The sequence below is a fragment of the Andrographis paniculata genome, unplaced genomic scaffold, assembly GCF_009805555.1.
Source record: "Andrographis paniculata isolate CXL003 unplaced genomic scaffold, ASM980555v1 Contig78END, whole genome shotgun sequence".
In the NCBI taxonomy this organism is placed as follows: domain Eukaryota; kingdom Viridiplantae; phylum Streptophyta; class Magnoliopsida; order Lamiales; family Acanthaceae; genus Andrographis; species Andrographis paniculata.
The window spans coordinates 4,757,440-4,774,752 of record NW_026137615.1 but is presented as its reverse complement, the minus strand read 5'-3'; the positions used below and the strand labels follow the sequence as shown (position 1 = coordinate 4,774,752).

Below are 17,313 nucleotides of genomic sequence, written 5' to 3'. Positions count from 1 at the left end.
AAAATTAGAGATTTGTAAATAAACAAACAAGTGATTGACTAATTACAATATTTTAAAGAGAAATGAATATCTATAAGTTAAATAATTTATAAGTGACGTTAAAAACAACTAGTAAAATCATATTCGCGGGGTTTGAAAAAAAATTGTTTGAATTTGATATTAAAATAATATACAATAAAATGCTTTGTAAAAAGAAAAAAAAATATTTTTTCAAAAACTACATAGTCAAAATAGTAAAAAGTTAGAGTTTGAAGGCAAATGAAACAAACCCTAAATACTATATAAATCATTAAACTTAGTGTATATTTGGTACAGAGAATTGAATGCACATAAATGATAGTAAATAATGAAATTACAGATAAAAAAGAACTAAGTAGATAATGAAAACTGAGGCATAAATAAAATACTACGTCCGTTCCGTAACAAAGTATCTATTTTTCCATTTTAGTCCGTTGTCACGTATTTATTTCTTTTTTTTAACTGTACTATTTACCTAACATTACAAATACCCTTACAATTTACAATATATTACACAGATGACGTTACATTTATATCACACATACTTATTTTAGTCATTTCTACTAATATTTGTGTAAAAAAGTAAATAAATATTTCTTTTTGGGACGGAGGGAGTATGTTATATTGATAGTTGAAAAAAATTATGAATTATTAGAAAATAATAAATTATATAAAAAATATATTAAATATATTATTATATTTTTTAATTACATTTTTAATTTGATAATTTATCTTTGAATTTTGAATTCCGTGTCTCAATTTACAAACATAGTCATACCTTGGGCTTTATAGTTGTGATTTTTTGGCGTTTATTTATTACTATTACTTTTAACAAAAATATTATACTGATAAACAGAAAGGAAGGCAGATACGCGACACGACACCAGTGTTCGTTCCATCGACTTCAGCCACTCATTGTACGGTGCGGCACTTCGTCAAACACTTGGTGGGCATAGCTTCTATGGCCGGCAGCATTTTCTCCAACGTATGCCCGTCTCCCCTGCTCTATATTACCTTCCACTGCACAGCATCATCGCTTAAACAAACAAACTGATGTCTTGATCACTCGACAGAATCCATTCTTCAGCAGCCCAGGAAAAAGATTTTTCGCTAGAATTCAGCTGCCAGAGTAAGGGAGTTTTCGCCAGATGAAGTAAGCACTCGTGAAAGCGTGACAGAAACTCATTGCTTGTTTTGCCTCTACAGGAATGCTGGTGCAGGTTTGCCTGCTGCAATGAAGAAAGTGGAACGGTATTCTGTTCAGAAAGTCACTGGCGATGGACGATGCCTGTTTCGTGCTCTGGTATGCATCAAATCTGCCTCTTCTACCTCAGAGGTTTGAAATTTGTGATGTCTCCCTCCCGCTGTTAAAAGCAAAACTTTGCATCGGCTGCACTGAAATTCAATTGTATTTGTATCCTGGTGGTGCTATCTTTAAGCTTGTGGCAAGCATCATGCCCGCAGTATTGTCGAAGAGAATCACTTTACTTCTTTTAGCTTTGACTCTATTGGTTGGAAACAGGTAAAGGGTATGGCTCGCAATAAGGGCATGGCACTACGCCCCGGTGAAGAAAGAGAAAATGCAGGTATGTCTTTGATGACTTGACAGCGTTTACTGAATATCTGGGGATTGTATTGTCTGCTCAAAGATATACCATGAATAAATGGTAGCCAAAGAACAAACTTATTGTTCACCTAGTTTGGCAAACACCTTCAATTTCTGGGGAGCTTCACATTGATCTCATCTCATCATAATATGTTTCGAGAATTCTAACAACACAGCCCAATCTGCCAAGAGAATTCTTTTACCAACTATCCAATCCCATCCTTAGGATGGTGATTTGGTGGTTGTGAACTTTTGATGTGATCATAGTGTTGGCTGTTGAAGCTAATACACTCTCTCTACATATGCTTTATTTATTTACCTCATGCTTGCCTTGAAACATTAGCAATTTTAAATTATCTCATGAACCATAAATCTTGGATTAATCCACTGATGACTCCAAATATGAGTATATTCATCGCTTGACAAAACTACGTATTACTTGAATTTATGTATAAAAACAATCACAATAACTGATTTATGGCATATTTTATTGGTCTATCTCGCTTGACATGATCCAGAGTTGGTTTGTTGAGCCCTTTTAAGCGGTGTTTTGGATCCGAAAAAGCTAAGACAAAAGAGGCAAGCGACAGCTTTCCCCGCTCACAAGCGATGACTCCATCGCCCAAAAAAGCTATGGCAAGAGAAGCAAGCGGCAGCTTTTACCGCTCACAAGCGACAGCCTCTAGTGCTCAGGCCAGCGACCAGACACCCATCGCAGCGAAGCGACGGAAACTCAACTCAAATATTGCCTAAGTGTCCAAACTGCAGCGGTACAACCATTCCACTACCAGCCAACACAAGCAAACCCGCTTAACTGCGCTGATGTCCTTCAGTTATCCGGCAAGCGAGGAAGATCTGTGCCCATACAAACCCACGCAAGCGAAGGGAGCACCCTGGAAGTTATGGCCAGCAATTGCTTCAATAGAATAACCGTCACCAACTGCCTGACTGCCTAGCGATTGAAATCACTTTGTAACTGCTTGCTGCTGCTACTTCTACCTGCTATAAATAGGGCCAGATATCTGTATGTAAAATATACTTCAAGAGGAGTATACTAGCAATTACTTTTCCTGCATACTAGTTGTCTTCCTGTTTCCCCGAGAGCTCCAACTCTGTAAGTGAGTTCTCCACAGGAATGGCCAAGGGAATTGAGATTCCTCTTCTCCCTTGGCCACCGCTTTACTGCTTACCTCTTGTGAGCAAAATCGAAAGGCCGAAGTTCGCTTGCCCTACCGAATATGGGAAATTTGAAACGAATGGGGCACTAATCCTCACAAGTCCTATCCGTTGTTACTTAGTTTAACATCAATATTTGTATGATTGAAAAGGGTCGAGGAATTATTACTCGGTCTGGTGTTTTAAAGTTATCTAACTTTATTTTAAAACATATCATAAGGCTAAAGCAGCGGGGTATTAAAAGTATCTCGAATAAAAACACATGCATCAGATTATGGTAGGCATACAATAAAAATAAATTTCACTTGTTACCAAAAATTGTTGTATCGTTGATCATTTGTCCTTTGTACAGCTCTTGCCATTTTAAAAAATTATGTACACGGGAGATGACCTTTCTTTATTTTCTTTTCTCGCCCGTGGGTCCTCGTCCCAGAGATAAATTCTTTGTCAGCTGCCGCACTAGCTCTTCCATCCTTTGGAGACTCTTAGCTGTATCAAGCTGTTGTTCCATAAGGATCGCGTTCTGCTGGGTGATGGCCGAAAGTACCTTCAGAATCTCTGTTTGAGATGCACCCAGGCTTGCAGCTTGAGTCTCCAGCGCCTCCACGCGCGCTTCTAGTGTGGAGCTCGCTTTTCTGCCAGTGGTCAGTACCTCAACCAAATTCCTTGCATGTGTATCTATCATTGATTGGAGTAGTAGGTATTGGCTGAGCATGGCTTCGTCGAGTTCGTCCAGTCGCTTCTTTAAAGTGTCAAGTGTAGTGCGGGAGGCTGATGTGCTTGTCTCCGCGGGTGATGGTGACTGTCCCTCAGACTTGGCCGAACTGATGTACACTGGCTCATTCTCCTTTGTGGAATCGGGTGCTGGCTCGGAAGTAACGTCCCTTTGGAATACAAGTTGCCTCGCTTCTTCACACTCCAGCTGTTCTGCTTTCTTTCGCTCCAAGTTCTTCCTGAATCGCAGCTGGATTTGGGTCAGCGGCTTCCAATATTTTAGCAACTTGGCCACCACCTTCATCTTCCTCTTCTTCTGTCACTCGCGCTCCCGCTTTTGTTGTAGTGGTTGCATTGCGGCGAGCGGCTGAGCTTGCTCTTCCGAAATCTCATTTCCTCTTCATCCTCCTCCTTATCGAAGATTGTTTTATTAGATTTTTCTGAGCCCGAAGTCAGAGTTTCTGCAGGTGTTCCAGTTTCTACTGGTGTTCTGGGACTGTATGGCATTGGTTCTCCTTTTGCCGTCCCTGATGTCGTCTCTATCGTTTGTGGAGACACTTGTAGAATGGGAAGAGTTGTTATGACTGCTTCAACCTTTTCGGTTTCATTGGCAACTTCGGCGGTTGTGGCAGCGGGGATCTCGGCGGGGTATTTTTTGTAGGACTAGTTACCGCTTCGCTCACCCCTCTATATAAACGTCCTCTATAAATACCCCAGTTCACAACCATTTTTCACTTTTAACCTACGGTAACTTCCTCAAGAAGCTTCACTAACTGTCATTTCTCCGCGCACAAATATTCAAAAATCTCGATTCTTCATCCAAAATTAGCTCAATCTAAGGTAAGATCTAGGCTAACCTTAGTCAATAACTTCGATTTCATGGTTGATTTTCTCTGATTTGACGCACAATAATACAGAATCAAATATTATTTTCGCGAAAACTGTCTGTTCTTCAACAGTTGCGAAACTTTTTTATATCTTCGATTTTTGTGAATCTAAGTCTCTTATCTGCTAGATTTAGATATAATAACTTATATACTTGCTTTGTATGGATCAATTTTTCAATAATTTGTATGTTTGGCGTTGTTCTGTGATTTTCTCCCTTTTTCGCAACAAAACACATACTGGAGTATTCTGTTTTGTGAGGGGGAGGAGTTAGGGTTCAAATCACTGAGATTTAGGAAATTATTGCCTGTATATGAATATTGTTAGCATTTTGGAACTAAGAAGGCAGGATTCATAAATTTTCCAAATCAAACAATATAGATATAAAAAGAACCCTAGGTTTAGAACAAGCCAGCAAAATAGATCCAAACAAACATAATTTTTCTTTCGTCCGCTTAATATCCTACCTTTCCGTAACGAAGATTTACTTTTATATTAGTCAGTCAATCTTCTTATTCAAATCAGAATTTGAATAAGATATGATATAAATATAACATTTGATTAAATAAAAAAAAGGAAGTGAGAAGCGTCACGCAAGGAGTTCAAGAGGATTGAAGAGAAAATTTAAAAGAGGATTCAACGAATCAAATCTACAGATGGGCGGAAGGTTGTAACTATAACCTCGGGGGCTGAATTTATGGAACCAGCGCCGCCAGAGGCATATTACAGAAGGAGAAGGCTACTGGAATTGACTGAGGACTGTGGGAGCTCAGAAAACTTAAGTCCATTCCATTCATGAAATTCATCCCAGAGTTCCCGGAGGATTACCTCAGATTTGAATACATTGACGAAACTGAACAGAGGTATCCGGTGAACGACTGGTGGTTAGATTACAAGGAACTTAAGGACTTCCAGTCGAAGGAGCTAAGAGAAGAATTTGCTCGCCAAGAGATTGGAGAAATGATGAAAGCCTTCAGGAGAGAGAAGATTTCAAAGAAGAACGCCGCCGATGCTGCCAAGGACGTGTTGAGATCTAAGCAGTTCGACTCTGTCCATTTTGTGAACATTAGGGCAGCGGGGGCGTATGAGAAGGCGAAAGCAATGGAGATCCTCTATGAGAGAGAATTTGACCCCGAAAAGATCTCGGGCCCGCTCGCCAACTGGCTGGGGGAGCGGGGCCTGACCTGGTTGATCAAGAACCCCAATGACCCAGTGGATGTGTCACTGGTGAGGGAATTCTATGCAAATCTGAGCCAAGCTGACAGTCTATGAAATGTATATGTTAGAGGAAGATGGGTAGACTGCACAGCACGAAAAATCAACTTGGTCCTGAACTGGGAACACCACTACCCCACCCAGGAGATGGAGAAGAGGCTTCAGGCATTGAAGGACTGCAGCTCGCTTGAGCTGCAGACACTTTATAGGACCTTCGCCACCACCCTAGAATATGATAAGAGAAACCTGAAATTCGGGTCGGTGGACGAAGAGAAGAAGGAATAGGTCAAGTGGTCGCTTAGCTGAATAATGATTACCGCTCACACCAAAGACATCCGTCTTGATTTTTTTCTTGTCTTGCGCTCAATTTTGGAGGAGACAACTGATATTGATTTGGGCGAAATCATCAGCATAGATATCTAGGCAAGAAGAAAGGTAGAACGAACACTGGGTTATGGGACCCTGATTACGGAACTATGCCGACGTGCGGGCGTCAATCTGCCCACTTCAGCCCCAGATCTACAAATGAAGCCGCTGATCCCAGCGGCCTTTCACAAAGCATTGCCGGAGTCCAAGGGGTTCACCCTTATCCCCAGACAGAAAAAGGGGAAGGCGAAAGCGGTTGTTCCTCCCTCTCCACCAAAAAGAAGAATGAAAGTTGCAGGGAGGAAATAATTTGAGAAGAGGTGGCACCCGAGGTCGATCCAGAAGAGGCCGCTGCAGGACCAGACTCAGAACGAACAGTCTCCAATGAAACTCCCGTTGACAAGGAAGAGGAGTCCCTCCGCTTCGCTCGGGAGATAGAGGAAAACTTATTCAGTGCAGAGAAGGCCATGAGGGATAAGGGACGAAAAGCCCCAGAGGCAGCCGCTGGTGAAAAGAGGTCAAAGCGGAAAGAAGACCCCACTCCGGAGCCTATCGAGAAGAAGCAGAGGGTGAAAGTAGCACTCAGAAAAAATCCAACACCCCCTCGGCGAGTGACAAGGCAGGAGAAGGGGAAGGGTAAAGCGGTGGAAGTAGAAGCAAATGTGGATACGGTTCTGCTCTCTAGACTTAGGAATGGTATCACTATTAGAGAACCCACCGCTAAACCCGAACGACCTTCACCAGCGAGGCCAACAATAAAGAGGGTGGCACCCGAGCCACTGAGTCCAACTGGCAATGAACCTGCCCCCGTCAACCAGCAGAGGGCAAGTGAGCCAATTGCTGCTGGAATAGGCAATGAAATCACACCCGTTAACTGGAGCGGAGGAGCCTACTGCTGCTGGACCAGAGGAGGAGTGGGAGACTGTCATTACTGAAGAAACCATCGGCGGGATCGATGTCACAGTAGAGTCTTACAACGAACAACCCACCGAGGTCCCCGCTACAACAACCGCTGAAGCTGCCAATGAAACCGAGAAGGTTGAAGCAGTCATAACAACTCTTCCCATTCTGCAGGTGTCTCCGCAAGTGACAGGGACAACACCGGGGACGGCAGAAGGAGAGCCGATGCCATACAGTCCCAAAACACCAGTAGAAACTGGAACACCTGCAGAAACTCTGACTCCAGCTTAAGAAAAATCTGATAAAACAATCTTCGATGAGGAAGAGGAAATGAGATTTCGGGAAGAGCAAACTCAGCTGCTCGCCGCAATGCAACAAGTACAACAAAAGTGGGAGCGCAAGCGACAGAAGAAGAGGAAGATGAAGGTGTTGGCCAAGTTGCTAAAATATTGGAAGCGGCTGACCCAAATCCAGTTGCGATTCAGGAAGTACTTGGAGCAAAAGAAAGCAGAGCAGTTGGAGTACGAGGCAGCGAGACAACTTGTGTTCCTGAGGGACGTTACTCCCGAGCCAGCACCCGATTCCACAAAGGAGAATGAGCCAGTGGACATCAGTTTGGCCGAGTCTGAGGGACAGTCACCAGCACCGCGGAGGCAAGCACATCAGCTTCCCGCGCTACTGGCAAGAGGGCGAGCTCCGCACTAGAAGCGCGCGTGGAGGCGCTGGAGACTCAAGCTGCAAGCCTGGGTGCATCTTAAACAGAGCTTCTGAAGGCACTTTCGGCCATCACCCAGCAGAACGCGATCCTTATGGAACAACAACTTGATACAGCTAAGAGTCTCCAAAGAATGGAAGAGCTAGTGCGGCAGCTAACAAAGAATTTACCTGCGGGACGAGGACCCACAGACGAGAAAAGAAAATAAAGAAAGGTCCTCTCCCGTGTATATTATTTTTGAAAATGGTAAGGGCTGTACAAAGGACAAATGATCAACGATACAAAAATTTTTGGTAACAAGTGAAATTTATCTTTATTGTATGTCTACCATAATCTAAAGCATGTGTTTTTATTTGAGATACTTTTAATACCCCGCTGCATTAGCCTTGTAATATGTTTTAAAGTAAAGTTAGATAACTTGCAAACACAAAACCGAGTAATCGTCCCTCGACCCTTTTCAATAATGCAAATATTGATGTTAAACTAAGTAACAGCGGATAGGACTTATGAGGATTAGTGCCCCCTTCGTTTCAAATTTCCCATACTCAGTAGGGCAAGCGAACTTCTGCCTATCGACTTTGTTCACAAAAAATGACTTGAAAAGAGAAATCCTTAAATATGGTTTAAGACACGATGTACGCAAAGCAAGGAGGACTTATCATTACAAAGGAGTTGAAAAGGCCTAGGTGCGCGAAAATCAAATAAGACCATGAACAGAGAATGTTTGTTTGAAACTCTTGATAAAAAAAAAAATGATGATTCTCCGCACCCTTCGGCCGAAGGCTTCCTTAATAAAAAATAATCCTTGCTAAGCGAACAAAGTAGATAATACCGGGATAACTTCGCTCATGTTAGATCAAATGACAAGTTTAAAGGCTTAAGGATCAATTGTCTCTATCCGAGATTCACCTTGTTCCCAATCATGACACTGATCTCAAGCAATACTTGACTGCAGTGAACATAATAACTCTTTGATCTCATAATTTAGTTTATTCGAGGACGAACAAAGGTTTAGTGTGAGAAGGTTTGATGACTCCAAATATGAATATATTCCTCGCTTGACAAAACTACGTATTACTTGAATTTCTGTATAAAAACTATCATAATAACTGATTTATGGCATACTTTATTGATCTATCTCGCTTATCGTGATCCAGAGTTGGTTTGTTGAGATTATTAACAATTTTCGCCATTTTTAAGCGGTGTTTTAGATCCAGAAAAGCTAAGGCAAGAGAGGCAAGCGGCAGCTTTCACCGCTCACAAGCGATGACTCCATCGCCCAGAAAAGCTAAGGCAAGTGAGGCAAGCGGCAGCTTTCACCGCTCACAAGCGATAGCCTCCAGCGCTCGAGCCCGCGACCAGACACCCACTGCAGCGAAGCGATGGCAACTCAACTCAAATATTGCCTAAGTGTCCAAACTGCAGCGGTATAGCCATTCCACTGCCAGCCAGCACAAGCAAATCCGTTTAATTGCGCTGATGCCCTCCAGTCATCCGGAAAACGACAAAGATCTGCGCCCTTACAAGCCCACGTAAGCGAAGCGAGCACCCTGGGAGTTATGGCCAGCAACTGCTTCAACAGAATAACCGTCACCAATTGCCTGACTGCCTAGCGGTTGAAACCACTTTGTATGTAAAATATACTTCGAGAGGGCTATACTAGCAATTACTTTTCCTGCATACTAGTTGTCTTCCTGTTTCCTGAGAGCTCCAATTCTGTAAGGGAGTTCTCCACAGGAATGGCCAAGGGAGTTGAGATTCCTCTTCTCCCTTGGCTAGTTTAGTTTATTGCTTTAATTACAGCCTTTGTAGAATTAGAACTTCCAGCTTTGGTAGTAACTAATGAAATATCATTTGCCCTTCATTATCACTTCTTCTACACTTTTTCACACTTATATAAACCCTAATCGTAAAGAATTTCACTTCGCTGGTTTAGAGCACAGAAAGATTGATTATCAAAGCCTTGTCTTTTGTCACAAACATATTCAAGGTAGGTACGTGGGAGCCTTTTCGATCTGCTTAACTACTGGTTTGAATTCAATTTTGATTAAAAAGACGTAACAGAAAAGTAAAGCCACTAACGAGGCAGAATTTGGGATAATTAATAGGGCATAGACGGTGGTCTATTAGGTCACAGAAACTCCTAGTGACAGTAGGTTTCTTTCTTATAATATTTTGATTATGGGCGTCATTGAAGTCTTGTTGTAAATTCCTTTAGGTCAAATACCAACGATAATAATTCTCTATAATCTAGTTTATATATTTACATTATCTCCTCTTCCTGCTTCCGTACTATACATATATGTCCGTTTAAACACCAACACCGCTCGCTCATCTCATACAGGAAAACCTAGCCATTAAGTATAAATATACGTTGTGCCATCTGTCCCTTTTACTGCATTTTTGCCGCTTTCATGAGATCCATACTTGATTTAAATTCGTGACTTAAAATCCCTGTGTTCGACCTGAAAAGTCACAAGTCAAAGAGTATAAATAATTATGATAACGATTCAGGGTCTACAACCACAAATTTTTACTATATCTGATCGCTTTCTATAATCCATTACATCTCAATCTTGAAGTGAAAATTCCCTGTGACTTTATACACAATTAAAAGTTAGTTGTCATCTACACAACTTATGGAGGCGTCAATATTGTTGTGAAGTACTTCGCATTTAAGATCATGATCAATTAATGTTGAAGTAATCTTGCATCGACGTGGTCAAATCTTTGGAAATCTAATTATAGTTTACCTAACTCATCATAGCCACTGTGTGTTTACAATACAAGATTTCATCACATACCTCTAGTATTCACCGGACAACCAACACGTTCAAGGAAAATCCCTTTGCTAACAATGTAATACCCCGTAAAAATACTCACCGGAAGTTTGCCGGAACTTGCGGACTTCGACGCCGGAGTAGGACAATATTATTTTAGGCCTAATTTATTTTGAGCTTTTGGTGTAAGAAATTAAGGAATTGGCTGTAAATTAGAAATAAAATTGAGTTTAGGGTAAAATAAATAATAAATTAGATTTAGTTTATCAGTACCTCTTAATTTAGGTATCTTATCTATAATTTGTTAAGATATATCATATCTAAGTGTAGATTTGATAAGATATAGCGTATCTATATTTTGTTAAGATATAGCATATCCAGGTTAGAGTGTCTGTATATATATAGAGAGAGAGAGGATGAGTCTAAATCTTTTATGTTTAATAAAATAAAATAAAATAAAAAAAGAACAGAGGCAGCATAGCAGAATGCACGCTGCCAGCCAACCCCCTTCTTCCTTGGAGTCCTTTTTCTCCAAAACTCTTCATTTTAGTCTTTTCTCTTAAGGTAAGTGGGATTAATCTTAGATAGATTGATATGTTCTAATCCCTAAACCCCTTTTATTGATATATTTTTCAAAATTATTGTCAAATGGGTTTGCCCTAAAAGTATTAAGTTTTGCCAATTTCTTTTAGGAAACTGATTATAATGTCATCTAAGGCTTATGTGAAGATTATTATTGAATTGTAAATTGAAAATCGTAGAATTTATGGGATAGGTTTGAAACCCTAGTTTTGCCCTAACCTAGTTATGGTATTTGGAAAAAGATTTACGATTATATTTAAATATTATGATTTTTGGGATTAGACCATGCCTATTGTGATTGAAATATTTTTCGAATGTTTATTTGGCGAAATAAAGTGTGTTTATGATGAATTTGTTGGGTCTAATATCCTACTTTTGATTGATTAAATGTTGAAAATTAAAATATTTGAGTTTAAAACACTCTTTTTGAAATTTGCCTAAAAACATGTTGAGTATTTGGTCAAATTGGTAATTGAAACTATCCGTCGAGTCCGATCAACTCGTCGATTGTTTGGATGATAAGGCATAGCCTTCCACCTCTGTGCCTTGCAAACACGTGAGGATATACCGGTATTTTAGGATAACTAGCTAACTTTGAACTAGATCCCGAATGGGCTAGGTCGAGGGATCGAGATGGCGGGTTCCCTTTTTGGGTGATTACGAGGTGCCCGTCATTCACGATGAAAAGGTCTTTAGACCGTCATCCGTAATGGAGGGATGGATTGTGTACAATCCCCTCTTGGTATGTTATATTGGAGACTAGAGGGTTGTGGGCCGTATGGCGCCCCTCGCAAACTAATAATAAATTGATTTACGTGTACTTTGGGTTTCGAACCCTTATGTACACATTGTGGAGTTTCCTTTGAGGGTTGTGACCCTATGTTTGTTATGTGAAATTACGTGACGTGTTATACGAAGTAATAAGGTTGGAAAACCGGGTCGAGCCGGCCCTGATTAAGGCCTAGTGGAGTTTTCTTCGTGATGTGCTCATCACTATTATTTGAGAATGAAAATGAGGTATAAGGGAGGCGCTAAAAGATTCGTGTGTGTGAGTTATCCTTATGTGATATGTGTCATCTTATTCAAATTATGTTCTTCAAATGATTTTGTGGCATTATATCGTATTTATTTATCTTCGATTAATTGCGCTTACTCAACCGTTGTGTTGACCCTCTTCTTACAACTTTTTTGTAGGTAATCATGTTTCTGTTATACCTAAATGATGCATCCACATCATATGCTCCATCGGGGGGAACTATAACTACTTTATCTTCTAAAATATTTTTGAAATCCATTATTAATGTTTAATAACTAATGCCTTTTTAACTATTTCCAACTTATGCTTTTGACTCGAACTTTATTTATTTAAATGATAAGCCAGTGCGCTTTAATTCTAAATCTCTAAATAGTTAATTTGTAATGGTTCTTTTAGCCTTAGCGCCACAACGTAGGGCTAGTTGGTTGATGAACGAGCCTTACGGTGTGGCGTGGCGGTGGCGCTCCGGTTTGAGCCGGCCGGGGTGTTACAGATGGTGTCAAAGCCTAGGTTAAAGGCTCATGCTTCTTGGCTAATAAAAATTGAAGATTTCGGAATTTCTAAAATCAATTAGATCATGGGTTTAGACGGGTTTGGGTGTATTCATGGCATGCATTGCATTTTATGTTCATTCCATGTGTTTATGTGCATTGGTTATGCTATTTGATTAATGTTCGTTCCATGTGTTTATGTGCATTGGTTATGCTATTTGATTAGTGTTTATGTGCATTGGTTATGCTATTTGATTAGTGAGAGCTTATTAGGCCTAGTCATTTTTAATTAGGAGATAAATTTCGAGGACGATATGTCCTAAGGGAGGGAGGATGTAATACCCCGTAAAAATACTCGCCGGAAGTTTGCCGGAAATTGCGGACTTCGACGCCGGAGTAGGACAATATTATTTTAGGCCTAATTTATTTTGAGCTTTTGGTGTAAGAAATTAAGGAATTGGCTGTAAATTAGGAATAAAATTGAGTTTAGGTTAAAATAAATAATAAATTAGATTTAGTTTGTCAGTATCTCTTAATTTAGGTATCTTTATCTATAATTTGTTAAGATATATCATATCTAAGTGTAGATTTGATAAGATATAGCGTATCTATATTTTGTTAAGATATAACATATCCAGGTTAGAGTGTCTATATATCTGCCAGCCAACCCCCTTCTTCCTTGGAGTCCTTTTATGTTCTAATCCCTAGACCCCTTCTATTGATATATTTTTCAAAATTATTGTCAAATGGGTTTGCCCTAAAAGTATTAAGTTTTGCCAATTTCTTTTAGGAAACTGATTATAATGTCATCTAAGGCTTATGTGAAGATTATTATTGAATTGTAAATTGAAAATCGTAGAATTTATGGGATAGGTTTGAAACCCTAGTTTTGCCCTAACCTAGTTATGGTATTTGGAAAAAGATTTACGATTATATTTAAATATTATGATTTTTGGGATTAGACCATGCCTATTGTGATTGAAATATTTTTCGAATGTTTATTTGGCGAAATAAAGTGTGTTTATGATGAATTTGTTGGGTCTAATATCCTACTTTTGATTGATTAAATGTTGAAAATTAAAATATTTGAGTTTAAAACACTCTTTTTGAAATTTGCTTAAAAACATGTTGAGTATTTGGTCAAATTGGTAATTGAAACTATCCGTCGAGTCCGATCAACTCGTCGATTGTTTGGATGATAAGGCATAGCCTTCCACCTCTGTGCCTTGCAAACACGTGAGGATATACCGGTATTTTAGGATAACTAGCTAACTTTGAACTAGATCCCGAATGGGCTAGGTCGAGGGATCGAGATGGCGGGTTCCCTTTTTGGGTGATTACGAGGTGCCCGTCATTCACGATGAAAAGGTCTTTAGACCGTCATCCGTAATGGAGGGATGGATTGCGTACAATCCCCTCTTGGTATGTTATATTGGAGACTAGAGGGTTGTGGGCCGTATGGCGCCCCTCGCAAACTAATAATAAATTGATTTACGTGTACTTTGGGTTTCGAACCCTTATGTACACATTGTGGAGTTTCCTTTGAGGGTTGTGACCCTATGTTTGTTATGTGAAATTACGTGACGTGTTATACGAAGTAATAAGGTTGGAAAACCGGGTCGAGCCGGCCCTGATTAAGGCCTAGTGGAGTTTTCTTCGTGATGTGCTCATCACTATTATTTGAGAATGAAAATGAGGTATAAGGGAGGCGCTAAAAGATTCGTGTGTGTGAGTTATCCTTATGTGATATGTGTCATCTTATTCAAATTATGTTCTTCAAATGATTTTGTGGCATTATATCGTATTTATTTATCTTCGATTAATTGCGCTTACTCAACCGTTGTGTTGACCCTCTTCTTACAACCTTTTTGTAGGTGATCATGTTTCTGTTATACCTAAATGATGCATCCACGTCATATGATCCATCGAGGGAACTATAACTACTTTATCTTCTAAAATATTTTTGAAATCCATTATTAATGTTTAATAACTAATGTCTTTTGAACTATTTCCAACTTATGCTTTTGACTCGAACTTTATTTATTTAAATGATAAGTCAGTGCGCTTTAATTCTAAATCTCTAAATAGTTATTTTGTAATGGTTATTTTTTAGCTTTAGCGCCACAACGTAGGGCTAATTGGTTGATGAACGAGCCTTACGGTGTGGCGTGACGGTGACGCTCCGGTTTGAGCCGGCCAGGGTGTTACAAACAACCTATGTAATCTGACCATTAAATGATCCGATGGTTGTGTTGTGGTGTGTTGTGATCATAGAGTGTTGAATTTGATGTGCTCCACGTCATTCCACTGTCCGCCTTATATTAACCTTGATTTATTAACAACTTTTGATCAAGTCATGAGAAGTAGGTCTTAAATGGGATACACATAGACAGTTGTGGGCACTTGATATTGTTGGAAACTTTTGTTCAGGATCTCAGTCAACTGTACTCTAGTATTATATTCCATTACACTTCAAATCTTTTGAGTATTTATCAGTTTTATTTCCCACTAAATCATGAATAGAAGCCAAAAAGAATATCCCACCTTCAGAACCTACACTTGATCAGTAATCCATTGCGCTTGTAAATACCCAAGCACTGGTAAGTAATCAACACTGAGCACTACCATTATATGGTGGTGTCTGGTGATCTGAACAATAAAAAAAGAGGCATGTTAAACAGTTGGATATATTTCTAAGATGTTTTTCATATTGGTCTAATAACTTCAGTCAACAACAGTGTCCGGACAGTGGTGATACCTGCGTTCAGAATAGAATACCAATAATATTAAGCAAATTTAGTTATGTTATCAATGTGTCTCAAAGTTTATTCACTGTTAATATGCGAGTGACAGATGAGTTACGGATGGCTGTAAAAGAAGTTATATGTGACAATGAAAAAGAGCGTCTACAACACCAAGAGGCCTTGGTTGCAATAACTGTTGAGGAATCTTTGAGACGGTGATATTTGCATTTTCTCCAGTGGTTACAGTACTCCCCAACTGTTTTAGCACACCAAATGATGAATGTTATTGCAAACTTTAGTTTACAATTTAATGTGTCTCTGCAGTTATTGCCAGCGAATTGGAAGGCCTGATTTTTGGGGTGGGGAGGCTGAGCTTCTGGTTAGTACTAACATTATAATTTTATCACCCTTCTCAGCTGATTAAATTGCAATTGATTTTATCTTTTAGTCTTCTCATTTCCCTGATAATGAGTGAGGGGAGTGGAGTGGCTTCGTGGTGTGTTTGTTTGGGGGTTTGGATTTTAAGTTGGGATTTGAATAATAAAAATTTTGAATTTGAATAGTTGTATGATGTGATATAAATAGGTGTTGATGTGATGTTTTGAATGTAAAATTGATTTTTAGTATAATATGAAAAATGAAAAATAGGTGTTTGATTTGATTTTTTTGGGGGGGAAAAATGGAATGAATAGTGGAAATCTAATCCAATCCCCCAAACAAACACACTACTTATAACCGTGTTCAATGCTGTAATCTTAAACTGGTGGATAATCTTGTGAGTTCAAGTTTGTTTCTTCTCCTAGTATCTGAAATTACTATATATGATGTTTGTTTGTTGATTAACTTTCACCTTTGACTGTTTCAACTGACTATGAATTTATGAATTTCTTCAACTTTAGGTGCTGTCCAAGTTGTGCCAGCAGCCAATAGTTGTATACATTCCTGAACATGAGGTATGTTTTTCATACATAAGATATATGTATTTTGAAATTTATAGAGGTTGTGATGTTTAAAACCAATGCAATAAAATATATATCCATTGTGACCCAAGTGGGTTGCAACGGGGGTGAATGATCAAATAAAACACTGATTAAATGAGCTTGGTTTTACTAGGTAACCTTAAGTTAGAGTTCTACTTGAATAGTTGATTGAGATGCAATGTCGAGAAACAGTTACAGATCTTATGATAGATCATGTTAGCCTGTCTCAGGCTTAAAACACATTAAAATTTGGCCACATCCCAAATATTCCCTCCAGTTGAATACAGTATATGTTAGCAGAATAATTTTCTTCTTGCTTCTTTGCCACAGATGAATGGTCTTGTGAAACCTCTAATTGATGTTTTTGGTAATTCACTATGAAGTTGCAGTGCGGGCAAGGTGGGTGGAGGTCTGGTTTTATTCCTATTCAAGAATATGGATCCGAGTTCGATGAAGGTTTGAAAGATGGAAAAGAGAAGCCTCAGAAGGTTGTTAGGCTGCTCTACTCTGGCAACAACCACTATGATCTGCTTATCTGAGAAGGTAGCTTTACATGCATTAAATAGGTTGAATATTTCGGAACCTACCTATGCTTTTTGTTGCTGCATACTTAGAGTCCAAATGATCTGAAAATTGTGTAAAAGACAGACTAAAAGGACCAGGCCTGTATAAGTTGAAGCGAATGGAGATTGGTATTATATATATTAGGAGCTCACCTCTCAACTACCTACCTTGGCTATTTGCAGGATTTCAGCTGGGGTATGTTCATGTTTGAGACAGATCGACATGGATTTGAAAGCTCTAATAATAGACATAAACAGGCACTAGAGGAAGGAAAACAGTATCAAAGGTGATGGGAAGGCACAAGCTCTTCTTTGGTTGTGTGCAAGTATGCATCACACTAGGTGATTAATACAATTTCTCTTCTGTTATTAGGATTGCCCTAATAAAGTATGGGTAGTCCATAAACAGACCAAATAGTAAATTCAGAATAAGGGGTGGGATGAAATAAGATTGCATCATAAGCCACAATCCACCCAAAAAAGAAGTTGATTAATTAAATCTATTACTGGCTATTTCTAATTATTCCCACCCCTCAACTGCA

At 39.3% G+C, this 17,313-nt stretch overlaps 1 protein-coding gene across 2 annotated transcripts; it reads left to right on the top strand.

The window, feature by feature from the left end:
* The first annotated feature begins 848 nt into the window (after window positions 1-848).
* Window positions 849-17,270, top strand: LOC127239763 (OVARIAN TUMOR DOMAIN-containing deubiquitinating enzyme 3). Of its 2 annotated transcripts, none has more exons than XM_051258067.1 (9): window positions 849-1,003; window positions 1,092-1,147; window positions 1,225-1,321; window positions 1,541-1,604; window positions 15,338-15,443; window positions 15,553-15,607; window positions 16,128-16,181; window positions 16,598-16,751; window positions 16,955-17,270. In XM_051258067.1, the coding sequence occupies exons 1-8, from the start codon at window positions 980-982 to the stop codon at window positions 16,745-16,747; spliced, it is 606 nt and encodes a 201-aa protein (XP_051114024.1). In that variant the 5' UTR covers window positions 849-979; the 3' UTR covers window positions 16,748-16,751; window positions 16,955-17,270. The 2 variants fall into 2 exon arrangements, with proteins under 2 accessions (XP_051114024.1, XP_051114022.1); XM_051258065.1 differs by having other exon boundaries at window positions 850-1,003; window positions 16,592-16,751.
* Window positions 17,271-17,313: the final 43 nt, after the last annotated feature.